General features: G+C 30.0%; 1 protein-coding gene across 1 annotated transcript in view; it reads right to left on the bottom strand.

Annotated features, from left to right (window-relative positions):
* Window positions 1-8,022, bottom strand: part of LOC109603502 (5-hydroxytryptamine receptor 2A) — a 78,424-nt gene extending 70,402 nt beyond the window's left edge. The window contains exon 1 of the mRNA XM_049966356.1: window positions 7,048-8,022. Within this exon, the coding sequence (XP_049822313.1) occupies window positions 7,048-7,579 (532 nt within the window). The 5' untranslated portion in view covers window positions 7,580-8,022. The remainder of the gene's footprint in view (window positions 1-7,047) is intronic.
* Between the last annotated feature and the right edge of the window lie 10,711 nt (window positions 8,023-18,733).

Genomic DNA, 18,733 nt, shown 5'->3' with positions numbered 1-18,733 from the left:
GTCCGTTGTCTCCATTTGTCTCTCCTGCGTCATCATCTCCACATTTACAGCAACAAGGTTTAGGTATTTCAGGGCTTTCTCTTTTTAATTTACGCTTACCACATTTACAATGTTTTTTGATTTTATCATTGTCTTGACACACATCTGTTTCTTTTACACACGTCTCACAATCATCCCCTTCATGACACATTTCTTCTTTCACATCTTTTGTATCTCCTCCTTTATACATTCTAGGCACTTCGTCACTTTCAACTCGTGAAGGAGTATTATCTTCAACAGAGTCCTCTTCCACAATCGTATCTAAACCTCCTTTATTTAATACAGAGGTATCTTTATCAATGTGTTCAGTGTCTTCTGTCACTTCTCTCTTAACAATACGACACTTATTGTGGCACTCTTCACAATCTTCTCCATCATCCCCTTCATGACACCTTTCGTCACATGGTTCAGTTTGTAATGGAATAGTCTCGTCACCCGAATCTTCAGACAATTCCTTTTTGACAACTGATCCTGTCTCAACTTTGTTTAATGAAGTATTATCTTCACCCACATCTTCATATAATTCCTCTTTCACTTCTGTGTTTTCAGCTTCACTGTCAATACCTTGTCTTGTCTCTGACAGATTTTCTTCATCTGCGTCATTTTTCGAAATTTCTTCTTCTTCAGTTGTGTTTTCGGCCAAAACTGCTCTTTTTTCAATATTTTCATCCTCCCCTTTATTATTATTGTTATTCTTGTCTTTTTGATTATTTTCTTTATTAGGATTGCCATTGTGATCATAAATTTCTTCATCCGTGTCTTCAATGACTTCCTTTTTAGCCAATTCATCTTCTTCTATAGATGAAACCTCATTATCAGTCAATTCGTTGTTTAAATGATTATTCTCATCATATTCTTCCTTAACTGCCATGGTATTTTCTTCATTTACTGGATTCTTGTTGCTGATAGTTCTTGGTTCAACATTATCTTTATTATCAGCTTCCTCTTCCATTTCCTTTGTTCTTTTATCTACTGGAGTCTTACAACAAATCTTTTTATTTTTTGCTTCTGTTTTCTCTTCATCGAATGGGCTTTCATCATCATCATCACCCTCGAAAGTATTTTCTTTATTAAGTGGATTTTCATCAACATTATTATTAGACACAGTGTTAGTTTTAATAAAGTCATCTTTTGGGTCTTCTTCTGGCACATGGTCAAGAGTAGTTTTATTTTCTAGTACCACATTATTTAATTCCAACTCTTCTTCATTAAATACATCTGAGTCAGTACCCATTTTATTGTTTAACCTAGTACTGTCATCAGCATCTTTAACATTTTCTTCATATGATTTTTCTACCGTTTTAGTCCCTTTTTGTTTTTCATTAATAGTCATTTCAATCACTTGACTGATTGATCTAGGTGTCCGTGATATTTTCCTATCGTTTTCTTCAGACAGTTCTTCTATCACTTCCAGTTCTTCTTTTTTCAATGGAACTTTTCCAGTGGTTAACTTATTTTGCGATATGCCATTATATTTATTATTTACTTGAGTGGCTGACTCATCTGTTTGTTTATCCTTCAAAGAAATTTCTTCATCTTGTTCCTTTTTCAGTTGTTGAGAAACAAGAGTCCTTGATGAAAGAGCATTTGCAAAATGTCTTTTTGCTGTTCTATCAGTTTCACAAGAATCGTTTAAACATTCTTCTTCTACAGAATTATCAGAGACACAACAGTGGACTGGACACTTTTCTCCGTGGTGGTGGTTTTTATTAGTATGAATTAGCGTAGGCTCATCAAAAACTTCAAATGAAACTCTTTTCGTATTTCCATTACCGTTTGATCCAGTATCTTTATTCTTCTGCAAGTGTGAAGGAATTACGTGCTTTGATGATTTAGCATTTCCAAAATTCATCGTCTTAGTATCAGCTATACAAAAATTGCTTAAACATTCATCCACCTTTTTATTAACCATGTCACAACAGTCACTAGGACATTCTTCTACGCAACTTTTGCTGGTGTTAGATTGCCTCTCCCTTTTTTTCACTATTATTGCATGATCATGTAAAATCTCGACCTCTTCGTCATCGAGAATTACAGGACTTAATGCTGAGCTTTCAACCTTATTACTACTTAAGTCAGAAGTAATGTACCCAGTACTTGAAGTGGCACGAGGTGACTCATTTGGAAAGTCTGTGACGTCTTTTATTTGAGTGGTATTAGCCATGATACGTGATTCAAACATCTTGATTACTTTAATGGCAGAATTTATCTCATCGACTGTTTCAATTAAGCTCCTACATGTAACATTACATTTGTCAGAAGACGTTTTCAACTCTGGCGTCACTTGTTGTTCAGTTTTTATGGAATTTCGTTGAGAGCAACAATCCACGTAACCCTTAGGGCTTAGCACAACTAAGTCTTTGATGTACAAAGCACACTGTGTGTGGTAAGTTGATAAACAGGTAACGCACTTAATGGTGACTTCTTCATTTTCAACTTGTTGGCAATTTTTGTACATGCATACGTTTTGTGTGTTTTGATCATCTTCATCATCTTTATAACAAGAGAAATAAACGTTGCAATTGGTGAGATTAAGGGTTGATTGGCCAGACATAAAAGTTTTGCTCAAAATTTGCTCATTGTTACTTATCTTTGTGCCATTCGCTTTACTATGTTCTATTTTTAATAGATCACTACAGTCACAATGGGTTTGGTCTAACCCTTCACTTAATTTGGACTTAGATTGTCCGGTCACTTCCACCAGTTGTACACTAGGTTCATCTTTCTTGCTTTTTGTCCAGTATTTAATGCTAGATCCATCTTGCAAAACAAATACTTTAGGAAAAAAGCCATCATGTGCAAATTTACAAGATCCCTTGCATAAACTACAGTGGTGTTGAAAAGGGTCATGCATGACACTTTAATTTGGCATTTTCATTTCTGTTGACGTACAAAAATAATCAAAGACATAACCACTAAATGTTTAAGAGTAAAAAGTATATTTTACTGTAAAATTACAAAAATGCCATTAAATACACAATATTATTGAGTCTTGTTTAATTATCTTCGTTCTGGTTCTTCTATTGGAAGGATCTTGGATGTTCACCATTTTTTGTGGAACCTCGCTGAGAACAACAGTCAACGTAGCCATTAGGGCTGAGCACAATTAAGTCTTTGATGCGCAACGCACACTGCGAATGATACGTTGATAAACACATGACGCACTTAATTTTGACTTCTTCGTCTTCACTTCGTTGACAATTTGGGTACATGCACAAGTTTTGTGCCTCTCTAGAGTGTTGATCTTCACCAGAACAAGAGAAGTACACATCGCAATTAGTAATGTTAAGTATTGATTGTGCACATGTGTCGTATGAATCTGCAGTTTGTTCTTTGATTTTCTTCCTGGTACTTTCCAGTTTGCTTAATGAATCGTCACACAAACATTGCACTTGAGAATAATCCCTTTTGGAGGTAATCTTCTTCCCTTTGGCCTTAGATTTCTTATCAAGTTTCAGTTTTATCCGCTCTACATTACACGTATCTTTCACAGGAGTTTCATTACAGTCACACCAATAGTTTCCAGAGGACTCATTTTCCAAAATGAACACCTTAGGCAAAAAATCAAAAGTTCGGTCCACATCACTAAACCCTCTCCATTGTTTGCACCTTTTAGATTTTTCATCAAGCTTTAGTTCCACCACTTTTACACTTGACTCACCTTCTTCTGAGCCCTCATTGCTTTTTGTCCAATATTTAATGCAGGACCCATTTTCTAAAATAAATTCTTTGGGCAAAAAGTCATGATGTGCAAATTTGCGAGGACGTCTGCATATATAACAATGTTTTTGGAACGAGTCATTCATGTCACTTCAATTTGGCATTTTATATCTATATTGACGTAAAATACCAATAAACAATATTCAAGTCCTGTCATTTTATTAATATTTTTATTAAAAATATTTTTACAAAAATGCCAATAATATATTTTTTAATTATTAGTCAGTTCAACCGACTTAGCTTCCTGTGTATTCTTTTTTCATTACTATTGGTGGTGGTGGTGGACTTTTTTTTCGGTTCAGTTGGTTTTGGTTCATCATTAATACTTTTATTTGGAGTATTACGTTGGTCTCCAATAAGTCTGTTACACCCTGGTTGGCCAGTAATTTGTCTGAAAGTGTTTTCAGCTTCGAGAAAAGTAAGGTTGCACATACCCTCAATAGCTAAATCAATTTCCTTTACAGAGTTTATCAGCTTTTTGCAGGTATCATCAAACCCTTGCATGGACGTCGACACAAAGCTCTGCAAGTATTTTAAATCCTTCATGTCATCGTCAATATTTCGACACTTCCTTTTACGTTCCAAATCCCGTCTGGAACAACAGTCCACATAGCCATTTTGGCTCAAGACAACTAAATTTTTAATCAACAAGGCACACTCGGCATGATACATGGATAAACATGTGACGCATTTAATCGTGGGTCTTTCAGAGTTCTGACAATTTTCATACATACACACATTCTCGGAAGTATTGGCACAACTCACGTCGGTGCAGGAAATGAAAACTCGACAATTGGTGAGGTTAAGGCTTGACTGACCACTTCGAAGGTCTTTCTTGTGAATTTGCTCCGAGTTACTCGAAGGGAAAGGTGCGAACTTCACTTCCAAGTCTTCTGCTGTTGTTGGCTTACTTTTGAAGGGGGAAACAATGGAGGGCTGTGAGGGGAACAAGTCACAACACTCGCACGATTCAGGACAGCAATTACACTTGGAACACACTTTAGTCTTTGAGCTGAGTGAAACATGAATTGACCTCTTTGGAACCAACTCATTACAGTCACTACTTTGTAGGCACAGCATCGATCTGGAGCAAATTGACACTCTGGGTGACCTCGAGTACTCCTCAATTTTATCACATTCACAAGGATTTTCCGGACAATCATTTTCCACACAAATCAACGAGCGTGAACGTAAAACTTTGTCGCCTCTACGTTTTTTCCTAGATGATCTTGTTGTTGAGTCTGACCTCTTTTTTACTTCTGTATTTGACGGTTTGTCCTCACAGTCTGAGAATGCCAACGAATTGAAAGAGGCCGGTTTGATTTTTGTCTTAGGTTTTTCTGAAGACCTACGACTTGCCTTGCTTCTTTTGTCTGCAGGAGTGATGTCCACTTCAGCATCATCCAGTTTGCAGGGATTTTCGGGGCAACTATTCTTTTCGCAAATCACCGACCTGGAGTTTCTGGTGCGTGTCTTCCTTCCGGTTTTTGATACAGTTTTGCTCCTTGTTTTTACCTTCCTTTCTGTGGGTTCTTTAGGGAATAAATCGTCACATTCGCAGGGGATTTCGGGGCAAATAATTTGCCTTGGGGTCTTCATTTTTTCCGCCTTGGATGACGATGAACGATTTCTTAGGTACGACCTTTTTATTCTTGGTAATAAATCACCTGAGTCACGTGACTTCTTTTGTTTTGGTCTAAGCAGTTGGCTAGCTTCTTTTTCTATCTTGGATGTTGTTATATGCATCAAATTGAAGATGTTTCCAACAGTTTGACTGGATATTTCCTTGGAATATGTATTGTGATACACCTGAGGGCAATTATTTCTTACATACACGTCCGTCTTTGCTTTCAGGATGGGTTTTTGTTTTCTATTCAGTGATGAAAAATATCTCTGTGGTAAATTAGGCCCCTTACCCAGTTCATAAGGTATTTCATTTTGAAATACACTATTTCCTGGGCAACTATTTTCATTACAGATGAATGATCTGGAATTACCTGGGAAGGTTTTTGGAGCAGTTCTTACAGAAGAAAGATTTCTAGTTTTGAATGTATTGTCCACAGGTTCCAGAACGAAGCTGCCCTGTTCGACACAATTCCATTGTCTATTCGTACATGGTAGCATCCTTGATGATGAATTAAGATCCAACTGTTCAAACCTTGAATTATCGTTGTCATAGTTGGATTTGTTGATCTTAATGGAAGAATACTTTACAGGATCTGATTCGTTCACCACGACTACTCTGGGCATGGTAAAGCCATCAAATGATGATTTTAAATGAGACATTATGTTGTGGAAATCGTTCCAGGTCTTCTGCTTTGTTGGACGAATGCATTTATGTCACTTTAATTTGGCATTTTTGCTTTGACTGACAATAACCCCAAAATTACTAAAACCTTTATCTATTATTGAAGCAAACAATTAATTTAGTGACAATTTAATACTTCCAGGATGACATAATGACAAGACTATTCATTCTTGTCTTAATAATAAGCTGAGCAAATTCCTAAGCTAAAATCCAAGCTTTGATGTACAATTTAATAAAAAATTGAGTCAACAGAAGGTATTTCATTCAATTTTAGATTCTTTGTGGGCAACTTTGTGGACAAACAATTATCAAAAAGTCCCCCCCCCCCCTCTCCAGAAAGTTCCCTAATCCAGGATAGACATCCGCCGTCCCTTTGAAGGTTTGAAGGCGTCCTGCGTTGTCTGTGTTTACCGGATTATCTAAAACTTGACATACTTCTCCGGGGCTGAAAGCAGCCTCCCCTAAGTTATGGAATGCCTTCCTCAAACACCGTAGACCGTAGATACGTGACGTAACATGCACAAACGGAATTTGTTTATTTGATTCACCCTGTCCAGGAACTGTAAGCCGCCAAAACCCACCACCCACTGCCCCCCTTAATTATTTACCGGACATTTGTTAATAACACGGCACGTGCGGTAATCCGTCCGGAGCCGCAAACACGCGTGACTTCCGGCCTGCACTTCCATATAAAAATAAACACGTAGTATTTATTCTGGAGCTCTATTTTCGGACATCTTTATTGGATCAGCTTGTGAGCTGGGGGAAGGTCGCACATAAAGACATGAGTCGAGATGAAGGCGCAGCTTTATCGGCTTCCGAATATTAAGGCGCCGATTCGAATTTAAAGACATGTGTCAATAGAAGTGAATGCGAGTTGGAAAAATTGGATTATATAAATACACGGTGCTGAACATGTTCTGCACGGCAATAATAATAGTCAGATAGGCAAAGACTCTAACAAGATAACTAGGTCTTACCTAAAAATCCAGGTATGGCTCCTAGAGGCATGACGAAGAGGCTGACCAGCAGGTCAGCAATGGCCAACGAGAGTAAAAAATAATTGGTCACGTTCTGCAACCGCCTGTCCAACAGCACAGCCAAACACACCAGTATGTTCCCAATACCACCGGCTATTATAAAAATCACAACGAACAAAAAGCTCCAGTCATAGTGGCTTTGGTCCTCGACACTATTGGAACAGGTCCAGGTGATGCCCTCACTCCGGTTCAGCAGTTTCAGGAAGCCGCAATTCACGTCGGACGTTCTGAGTACGAACTCACTGACACTCGATATGAAGCTGACGACGATGCTGGTGGTGGAGTTGGCGTCGCAGTGGCGGCAAAAGTAGTCGCTGGTGGTGTTCAGCCTGTATTCGCAGTAGAAGTCGGAAAAGGTCTGGTTGAGGGTGAGACATGTCAAACTGAGGGCCGAGGTCTGGTTGCAGGAGGTTTCTAGGGTTGTGTTGTGACAAACTTGACTCTTTGCCTGTTGCTGGAACGTCGAGAGCATTTTTTTTTATTGGTCGGTGGCCATCCGAAGTTTTACCTGGAACAAAAATTTGTTTGGTGCCGTAAAATTTGATTTGGATCGTCCGCCGTTTTATTTTATGTGTTTTTATTGCCGGTTTATGCAAAATTTATTCGGAACACTCGCAACAAAATATTCGAAATCAATAAAATGCATTTAGGGGGAAGTTTTCCGCTCTTGTTAATTTTAACAAGCACAATTTTACTGTTTTTTATTTAAATAAATATCAGACGGTGTTAATTAAGTAAGAGGATTATTATAACGTTCCCCAAGAGGCACACCCAAGTCAGATTTTTGCCGGTTCATCAAATTTACTTCATTGCTGAAATTACTGAAGGATTTTATCATTGAAGAAGTTATGTCAATTACTTCAATATCATAAAGTTTGATGAAAATAAACTTAATGAAATATCTGTGATTTTCGTGTTTTCTGGAATAAAAGGGGTGTTTGGAAAGCTCATTTTCGTTTCAATTGTCCCAGTTTTTGCTAACTACCTAAGAAATTATCGTAAATGTTCGTGGTATGACTTTTGGCTTTCGTTGCTCTTTAATAGTTTCGGTTTTACGATTTTAATCAAGACAGTTGTTTTAAAAGAGTTTGCCCAGCTTCCAAGCTTAATTATTATAGTTCGTCTTCAAATAAACACATTTTTAGGCCATCACATATTTTAATTAAAAGAAAAATGATAAAAATTATTAATAATTGTAAAGTTTGTTGAACAGAGGAAACTATAAAATTTTAATGAAATATTTATCAAAAATATGTTAAATTTATGTTCAAATTGAAGACATTAAATTTTTCTAAATTTTATTCAGACTATTAAAATCTAATTTAGATTAGAAAATTGCAGAAAAGAGGAAAAATCTGTGAAAAACTTGATTAAATTATTATTTTAATGAAATATTTTTCAAAAAGGTGTTAAATTTATGTTAAAATTGGAGACATTAAATTTTCGTAAATTTTATTCAGACTATTAAAATCTTATTTAAATTAGAAAATTGTAGAAAAGAGGAAAAATTTGTGAAAAACTTGATTAAATTATTATTTCAATGGATTATTTTTTCTAAAAGATGTTTACTTTATGTTTAAATTGAAGATATTTAATTTTCCTAAATTTGATTCAGACAATTAAAATCTTGTTTATATTAGAAAATTGTAAAAGACGAAAAATCTATGAAAAACTTCATTAAATTATTATTTTAATGAAATATTTTTCAAAGAGGTGTTAAATTTATGTTAAAATTGGAGACATTAAATTTTCGTAAATTTTATTCAGACTATTAAAATCTTATTTAAATTAGAAATTTGTAGAAAAGAGAAAAAATCTATGAAAAACTTGATTAAATTATTATTTCACTGGATTATTTTTTCAAAAAGATGTTTACTTTATGTTTAAATTGAAGATATTTAATTTTCCTAAATTTGATTCAGACATTTAAAATCTTGTTTATATTAGAAAATTGTAGAAGACGAAAAATCTATGAAAAACTTGATTAAATTATTATTTTAATGGAATATTTTTCAAAAAGGTGTTAAATTTATGTTTAAATTAAAGACATTAAATTTTCATAATTTTTATTCAGACTATTAAAATCTTATTTAGATTATAAAATTGTAGAAAAGAGGAAAAATTTGTGAAAAACTTGATTAAATTATTATTTCTATGGATTATTTTTTCTAAAATATGTTAAATTTATGTTTAAATTGAAGATATTTAATTTTCCTAAATTTTATTCTGACCATTAAAATCTTATTTAGATTAGAAAATTGTAGAAAAGAGGAAAAATTTATGAAACTTGATTAAATTATTATTTTAATGGAATATTTTTCAAAAAGGTGTTAAATTTATGTTTAAATTGAAGATATTAAATTTTCGTAAATTATATTCAGACTATAAATATCTTATTTAGATTAGAAAATTGCATAAAAGAGGAAAAATCTGTTAAAAACTTCATTAAATTATTATTTTAATGAAATATTTTTCAAAAAGGTGTTAAATTTATGTTAAAATTGAAGGCATTAAATTTTCGTAAATTTTATTCAAATTATTAAAATCTTATTTAGATTATAAAATTGTCGAAAATAGGAAAAATCTGTGAAAAAATTGATTAAATTATTATTTTTATGAAATATTTTTCAAAAATGTGTTAAATTTATGTTTAAATTGTCATTATATTTTCGTAAATTTTATTCAGACTATTAAAATTTTATTTAGATTAGAAAATTGTAGAAAAGAGGAAAAATCTGTTAAAAACTTGATTAAATTATTATGTTAATGGAATATTTTTCAAAAAGGTGTTAAATTTATGTTTAAATTGAAGACATTAAATTTTCGTAAATTTTATTCAGACTATTAAAATCTTATTTATATTAGAAAATTGTAGAAAAGAGGAAAAATCTGTGAAAAACTTGATTAAACTATTATTTTAATGAAATATTTGTCAAAAAGGAATTAAATTTATATTTAAATTGAAGACATTAAATTCATTAAAATTTTATATAGATTAAAAACTGTAGAAAAAAGGAAAAAACTGTAAAAAACTTAAATAAATATGAAATATTTGTCAAAAATCTGTTAAATTTATGTATAAATTGAAGACATTAAATTTTTATAAATTTTATTCAGACTATTAAAACCTTATTTAGACTAAAACCTTCAATCCAATTCGCAGACAACAAAAAACATGATTGAATAGTTGAACGAACATTTTAAAAATGCGCCTCAATTGTTTTATAAACTAATCGAACTTGATCGATCGGCCGTCTACAACAAAAACCGCGAGACCTTTTCGAAAGTTCGCCTTGATTTATTTTAGTTCAATCACCGGTTTATTTTTAGTAAGACACATAAAACAAACGAAAACGCGTTCCAGTCGCATTTTTATTTAATATAATTCCCCGTTCTATTGTTCAAGTGAAAGAAAAAGAACACTTATGAACACTCCGGTGTTGTGTTACCCTCTTTTCTTGCATTCCCCGTTCCAGATACTTTGGCAGACACAAATGAAACCGTATCACGACATAAGAAGCGGTGAGTATAAACTTTCAGGCGTGTATCATAACATTTCAGTGCCCGCAAAACCAACTATATTAGCGCAGTGATACGCCCGAAGTTTTCCCATAAACATTAACATAACATTTATATTGTATGCCCGATGTAACAATGAGTGTCCGTTTTCGAAAGAGAGGGTTGATCTCAGGACAAAATATGATTTAGGGGATACATTATTTATTTTGGGGATTAGCTGGAGGACTGCTAGTTCAAACTATGGAAGGGTGTGATTTATGAACGGCAAATATTTATGCGGGGCAAAAGATTATTTGAAAGTTTTTATACCGCAAATGAAGCAGTAAATATTCCCATCTAATATCTACAGAACTTAACTTAACTTTGAGACATGAAGTTTAGTCTCAGCTTTTAGGAAAACAATATTTTTAAAATTTTTTCTTACTATTATAAATAAAAACCTATTTTTAAATTAATGTACAGAGAGTGTATACACTTATTTTTCCAGTTTTCAGTAAATATTAATAATAACCAATTATTATTGGTGTGGTCCATCAACTTCTTGAAGTATAATATGCAATTTTTAGCTTGTTTAATAAAAATTTATAAATACTCTTACTTAACCGTGTAGTACAAGTAAAATCATTGAAACTAAAAGTTATTAATTTCTAAAAGAACTTTCGACCAACGCCGCAACTTCAGAGTGTTCTTCCACCAGGACATCCCAATTATAAGTTCCTACTGAAAGTGGCGGGCCGTGAGTGGCCGTTTAATTTAATAAAAGAACTTCGGGGATTCGGCTGAAAACGGATTTATGCAAAAAAGGCCAATAAATCCAATCGGCTGAAGTCAACAAGGTGGGTAAAGTGTTTGATCGATTCGAATACGTGCACGAAATTAAAAATTACCGTAGTAACATAAAAAAAAAGGTTTTTGGTGCAAATTAAATTTTGGCACATTTCACGGGGTAAATTTTGATTGACAAAATCAGTAATTAAACCGTGCTCGTTACTTTGGCACGTCATTATCACGGCCCTATTTAGTTCGGTTGTGTGGTTTGTTTTCAATTAACATAACTACAAATGCATCTCGTAATTACCAAAACACTATTAATGATTTGATATCGCGTGTTATTTGTGCTATTGATGATTCGTTGTTTAGTCAAACATATTTAGTTTTTTAAGTGATTCCCTCAATTTATTCACAACAAAACTTGCAAATAATTAGGTACACAGAAGTGTGGTAACTGAAATTTGAATGCGGTATCATTTGAGCGTATGAATTAACGTTTATTTGTTTTGGTTATTAATGTTATTTGCGCCCATATATATTAACAATACAAAATGATTGAGCGGAAAATGTTTCGACCAAAAATTTCAACATTTTGTAGCTTAATTTGCATTATAATTACAGTTTGCACTCTCATAAATTTTACATTATGCATTATTATAAAATTATTATTATACAATTAATTAAACTGCAATAATATTACTAAAAATTATATTAATAATTTACAAAATTATATTAAAAAAAGTGACAAAGAACAATACAACATGAAATTCTTTTCCCATTTTAATAATTGCTAATATTTTTTTTTTAATCAAAATCTTAATAAACTAAACAATATTCTTCTCACAAAAAATTTAAAAATGTAATTTCTTAATTGATAGAAACTAAATTAATAAAATATAATTAAGAAATAATTTAAAAAGAAAAAAATATTAAAATTATCTTTTTAAAATTGGTAAACTCTATCATAAAATAATAAAATTTATAAAATATAAAAATAAAAAAGTAAATTTACAAAAAATAAATAAAAATCAATAAGAAGTTAAATATTTCTTTTTCCCATTTATTAAAGTCTGAAATTTTTTAAATATTAGAATTGGGAAAACTTATAAAATAAGTAATAAATAATAATAATTTTAATAAATTAAAATTAAGAAATAATTTAAAAAGAAGAAAATATTAAAATTATTTATTTAAAATTGGTAAAATCTTTCATAAAATAATAAAATTTATAAAATATAAAAATAAAAAAGTAAATTTACAACAAATTAATAAATAACAATAAGAAATTAAATTTTTCTTTTTCCCATTTATTAAAGTCTGAAATTTTTTAAATGTTAGAATTGAGAAATCTTATATAATAAATAATAATTAATAATAATTTTAATAAATTAAAATTAAGAAATGATTTAAAAAGAAGAAAATATTAAAATTATTTTTTAAAATTGGTAAAATCTATTATAAAATAATAAACATTATAAAATTAAAAATAAAAGAGTAAATTTACAGAAAAATAAAAAATAAAACAATAAGAAGTTAAATTTTTCCTTTTCCCATTTATTAAAGTCCCTAATTTTTGATGTTAGAATTAAGAAATCTTAAGAAATCATTAAACTAAATTAATAAATTAAAATTAAGAAATATTTTTTTTTAAAAAAAAAGAAAATATTGAAATTATTTTTTTAACATTGGTAAAAACTAACACAAAATATTAAAAATTGTAAAATACAAAAAAAGAAAAGAAAATTTGCAAAAAATAAAAAGTTAAATTTTTTGTTCTTCTTTTTCCTATTTATTAAAGTCTTAAATTTTTTTAAGATAGAATAGAAAAATCTTAAAAAATAAGTAAACTAAATCAATAATAATTTAGAATCTTTGAGAAAATGTTTTACATTTTACCACATTGTGAAATAATTTAAAAATAAGAAAATACTAAAATTTTATTTTTTTTAACATTATTAAAATCTATCAGAAAATAATAATTCTATAACATTCCAAAATAATTTGGAAAGAAGAAAACTTTAATAATACGTTGGTAAAATCTATTCAATTATAAAGTAATAAAAATTATGAAACATAAAAATAGAGAAGAAAATTTACATAAAATAAGAAGCTTAAGGTGTGAATTTTTTTAAATGATAAAATGGAAAATCTTAAAAAATGGGTAAACTAAATTAATAATTTAAAATTAAGAAATAATTTAAAAAGAAGAAAATATTAAAATTATTTTTTAACATTGGTAAAATCTATTAGAAATCAATAAAAATTATAAAACATAAAAACTGAATAGAAAATTTATAAAAAATAATTAAAAAAGAAATAATTAACATTTTTAAATGATAAATTGGGAAAACCTTAAAAAATAAGTAAACTAAATTAATAATATTTCCAAATATTCTTTAAAAAACCGGATTTAAAAGACATTTTTATTTATACACAGAATGGGAAAATCTTAAAAAATAGGTAAACTGAAACAATAATATTAAAAAAAAATGTAACCTTTTTATTTTAGTAAATATTAAAAAGGATTATATATATATATATATATATATATATATGTAAATAAATAAAAATAGTTTATATAATATTATGTAAAAAAAATATATTTTTATTTTAGTAAATATTAAAAAGGATTATATATATGTAAATAAATAAAAATAGTTTATATAATATTATGTAAAAAAATATATTTGTATTATTTTTTCTTTAATATTTTTTGTATATAATAAAATATAATTCTACAGATTTGAAAAATTTGAATATTTTTTAAATAAATAAATAAACCTTGTTCATATCTCAAAAATGAAACCACGTATGCTCGACCCCCGACATAAATAAACACAGATTAGTTATATCCCCCAGATAAACTTGGTCGGTATTATCGGCGTTGCTTGTTTGAAAATTTAAATTTACAACGACAATATTTCTCGTGTAGGCTTTCGGGGGGATGAACGTGGCGAGGTGAGCAAAACGTTTTCGCACAAAAAATGATAAACCAAATTACGGTTCCCCTGACATCGTTTATTGGGCCAATTCAGGTGTTTTTCGGGCGTGCACCGCAGTCCTCCAAATTTCCTTTCAAGAAAGGGTGTCTCCATTCTCCCTATCGTCCTTTTGTAGCCAAAAAGGACGCGTCGAAATGGCCATTGTCGTTAATAGATTCGATGTGTCGGGGGTAAGAAAGTAGGTTTGAAAAAATTGATTAATAACTGGTTAAACAAGTCAGACTAATTAGGGTTATTATTAGTGTTTTAGGGGCTGGCTGGAGAGGCAGGTCAATTGGACCGTGTTTGTTGTGTGCCCTTATTTATTGCTACTTTCCCTTTCGGTCGTTTCCTTTGTTAAAGTTTGCACATCGTTTCTCTCTGGAAATGTGCCTTGACCCTTTAATTATCTACGCCGTTAATCTGCACATCATATTTTTCACAAAACTTAGGATGGAAGGGTGAAAAAATGGGTTTGTAATAAAAAAGATGTCTAACATCGATTTCGTCTAGAAAACTGAGGAAAAAACTTTTATGATTATTAAATTTTTCACGTTCAATTTACCTCCAAGTGTGACAACGATCAAAACAATCCATAACGTCAACGGAATTCAACGTAAAATTTCATACAATTTTATCCAAATACACGTATGAAAATGTCTGCATTTCGAAGCTTTCGAAGCTCCTGAGTTAAAAATTGACAAGTTTCATAACTAAAGAATGATTGTTGATTCTTTCTTCAGTATTACAGTATAAAATTAGTACTTAGATATAAATAACAAGTGGTTAAAGGTTATTAACAAGACGTAATCAAGTGTGACGTCTCCCAAAGGACCGGAGCGTCAAGTTCAAAGGCGATTCCCGTTGTGATGCTGCCTAATGGACCACTGCACAACTAACAGCATAACATTAGCCGTAAGACATACTCTGCGGAGGTTATGGTATTATCTGGCTCGTCGGCACAGAAATTACACGTCATTATGTGTTTGTCCAAGTGAGAGGCGTTGATATAATCGTGATAATGGTGTCTTGGGTAAATGGTAAGTCGGTGGATCCGATACGATTAATTTTAATTGAATCGTTTGAGTTTCACCCGATTTAATTTGACCCCAAACAATGTCATATTTTCATGGAAATGTGGCTTTGGGCTAACAAAATTTAATAACTTTAGTTTGTGCTATATTATTAATGCTTTTATTACAGTTTAACAAAGAAAAACTATAAAATATACCCGACATTCTCTTCATTAACCTCCATTTTTAACACACAACTGAAAGGATCAACCAAAAAACAGGTAAAGATTTTTTTTAATCCCCAATTTAATATTTAAACTTAAAGAATGTACAATAATTTATGTAGTTCCAGTGAAAAAGTTAACCAAACAAAGCCCTTATGATTATACTAGTAGGTTAAAAGCCACACTACCGAAAGCTTTATGTTTGACAAACAGCAGTAAAAGCTAATCATACCGTGCTAGCGAGATTTGTCAATATCGTAACAAGACGTAGACTATGTCTGGCTTTATATGCGTGTACGTTTCACTCAATTAGATAGATGTTTGATTAAAGATCAGTGGCTTTTATGGTTGTTAGACCGTCGAACACATTCTCTTAATTAACGTACGTATTTCATTACTATTATGTCTACTCCCAATTAAAAGCATAGTTCCCCTTAATTGATTCTGGGTAACTAACACAAGTAAAAACTTTTACAATTAATCTCTGAATTTTTGCGACGAAGTGAAAACAATACGGCGGATTAAATAAATCCGTCCGTAATAGACGTACATTAATAATTGTAAAACAGAAAGGGAAACTGTTGTCGGAGCTTTGTTGACGACCGGTTTAAGTCGCGGAACCGCAACTGGATTAAGCTGGATAAGTATTTCCGGGTGCTGGGAAATGTTTTCGTTTTCGGTTTTTTTTTTAGGGGAGGGAGTGCGAGGTTTTTAAAACAAATAAACATGCCGTTGCCCAAATAAACTAGACTTTAACATAAATCCAAGACGTAAACACTGATTTTGTATGTGCGAGGATAATCTTGGGTCGGATTAGCACTGTTGTTCGTTTGGAAATTCAAATTTACTACAATAATATGTTTCCTGTACTGGTTTAAAGGATAAATTTAATGGGGTAAAAAGATTTGTCACTCAAACTTAAAATAACAAACATTATTAATTTAAAATTTGTAAATATTTTTTAGCCTAGTTACATGTTAATGAATCAAAATCTGAAATTAAATTGACTACATTTAAATAAATAGTTTTAATTTAATAAATTCCCATTTTCCCAAACAAATAAAAATATAATTTTGATAATAAAATCAATCTCTTTTGATTGATTTCAAGAAATTTACTAAAATAATATTCCTACATTTAAAACCTTCCCAAGTTTAATAGGCAAATACTTTTTATTAAACAACATAACATAAAAAATGTTAAATTTTTCAAGAAATTGATTGAAAATTTAAAATTAAAAATAATCCAGTCGGTTTACATTTAAATGATTATGATTTATTGAGTATCCTTTTTTCCCAAGAATTATTGGCATATGTTTTCTGCTGTTAGAAATTATAATAAAGTTGAGTAAAAATTGCATTTAAATAATTAAAATTTCTTGAATCCCAACTTCCCAAAAATATTAGACAAATCCTTTGTTAATTGATATTATAATAAAAAGGATTAAATATTTCAAGAAATTGACTAAAAATGTACAACATTAAATCAACAATTAAAAATAAATCAGATGGTTTGTATTTCAGTAATCATGAATTATTAAATGACCTTTTTCCCAAGAATTATTGGTGTATGGTTTTTGTTTTTCAAAATCCTAATACTGTTAAAGAAAAATGTGTTTAAATATTAGTATAAATTGATTAAAATTATACAAAAATATAGTTAGACATTTCAAATATTTAAATTTGTTTGCATTTAAATAATTAAAAATTCTTGAATCCCAAAATCCCAAAAATAATAGGGAAATATTTTGTTAATCGGTATTATAATAAAAAGGGTTACATATTACAATAATTGGCTAAAAATTTATAACATAACTGTACTACAATTATAAACAATTCAGTTGGTTTGCAGTTAAATAAACATTATTTATTGAATATCCATTTTCCCAAGAATTATTGGTGAATGCTTTTTGTTTTTCAAATCCTAATAAAGTTAGTTAGATATTTCAAATATTTAAATTTGTTTGTATTTAGATAATTAAAATTTCTTGAATCCCAAAATCCCAAAAATAATAGGCAAATACTTTGTTAATCAATATTATAATAAAAAGGGTTAAATATTACAAGAAATTGATTAAAAATTTACAACATAACTTTACTACAATTAAAAATAATTCAGTTGGTATTTAAATAATCATGATTTATTAAAATGTCCTTTGTCCCAAGAATTATTGGTGTATGCTTTTTGTTTTCCAAAATCCTAATAAACTTAAATATTAGTATAAATATTAGTATAAATTGACTAAAATTATACAAAAATATAGTTAGATATTTCAAATATTTAAATTTTTTTACATTTAAATAAATAAAATTTCTTGAATCCCAAAATCCCAAAAATAAAATAAGTAAATGCTTTGTTAATCGATATCATAATAAAAACACAACATAACATTACTACAATTATAAATAATTCAGCTGGTTTGTATTTAAATAATCATGATTTATTAAAGGTTCTTTTTCCAAAGAATTATTGGTGAATCCCAAAATCCCAAAAATAATAGGCAAATACTTTGTTAATCGATATTATAATAAAAATAATTAAATATTACAACAATTGACTAAAAATTTACAACATAACTTTACTACAAGTAAAAATAATTCAGTTGGTTTGTATTTCAATAATAATGATTTAATAAATGACCATTTTCCCAAGAATTATTGGTGTATGCTTTTTGTATCTCAAAATCCTAATAAAGTTAATGGAAAAAGTGTTTAAATATTAGTATAAATTGACTAAAATTATACAAAAATATAGTTAGATATTTCAAATATTATTATTAATATATTTGTTTACATTTAAATAAATAAAATTTCTTGAATCCCAAAATCCCAAAAATAATAGACAAATACTGTGTTAATCGATATCCAAATAAAAAGGATTAAATATTATAAGAAACTAAAAAAAAAATATAGGAAATAATGTGAGTAAATTAGACCATTTGTATGCAATTAAGCAATGACTATTTTTTGAGACCCTATTTTGGCAATAATAACAGGGATAAACATTTTATTTTCTGGAATTGTTTTTATAAAACCCTAATTGAATAATATTGTTACGTTTACGCCAACAACCGTTCCACTTGTATTTTCCTAAATCACGTTCCTTCCCTTGAGATCCT

The sequence above is a fragment of the Aethina tumida genome, chromosome 4 (genome assembly GCF_024364675.1).
Source record: "Aethina tumida isolate Nest 87 chromosome 4, icAetTumi1.1, whole genome shotgun sequence".
Classification (NCBI taxonomy): domain Eukaryota; kingdom Metazoa; phylum Arthropoda; class Insecta; order Coleoptera; family Nitidulidae; genus Aethina; species Aethina tumida.
This window is presented reverse-complemented; position numbering and strand designations above follow the sequence as displayed.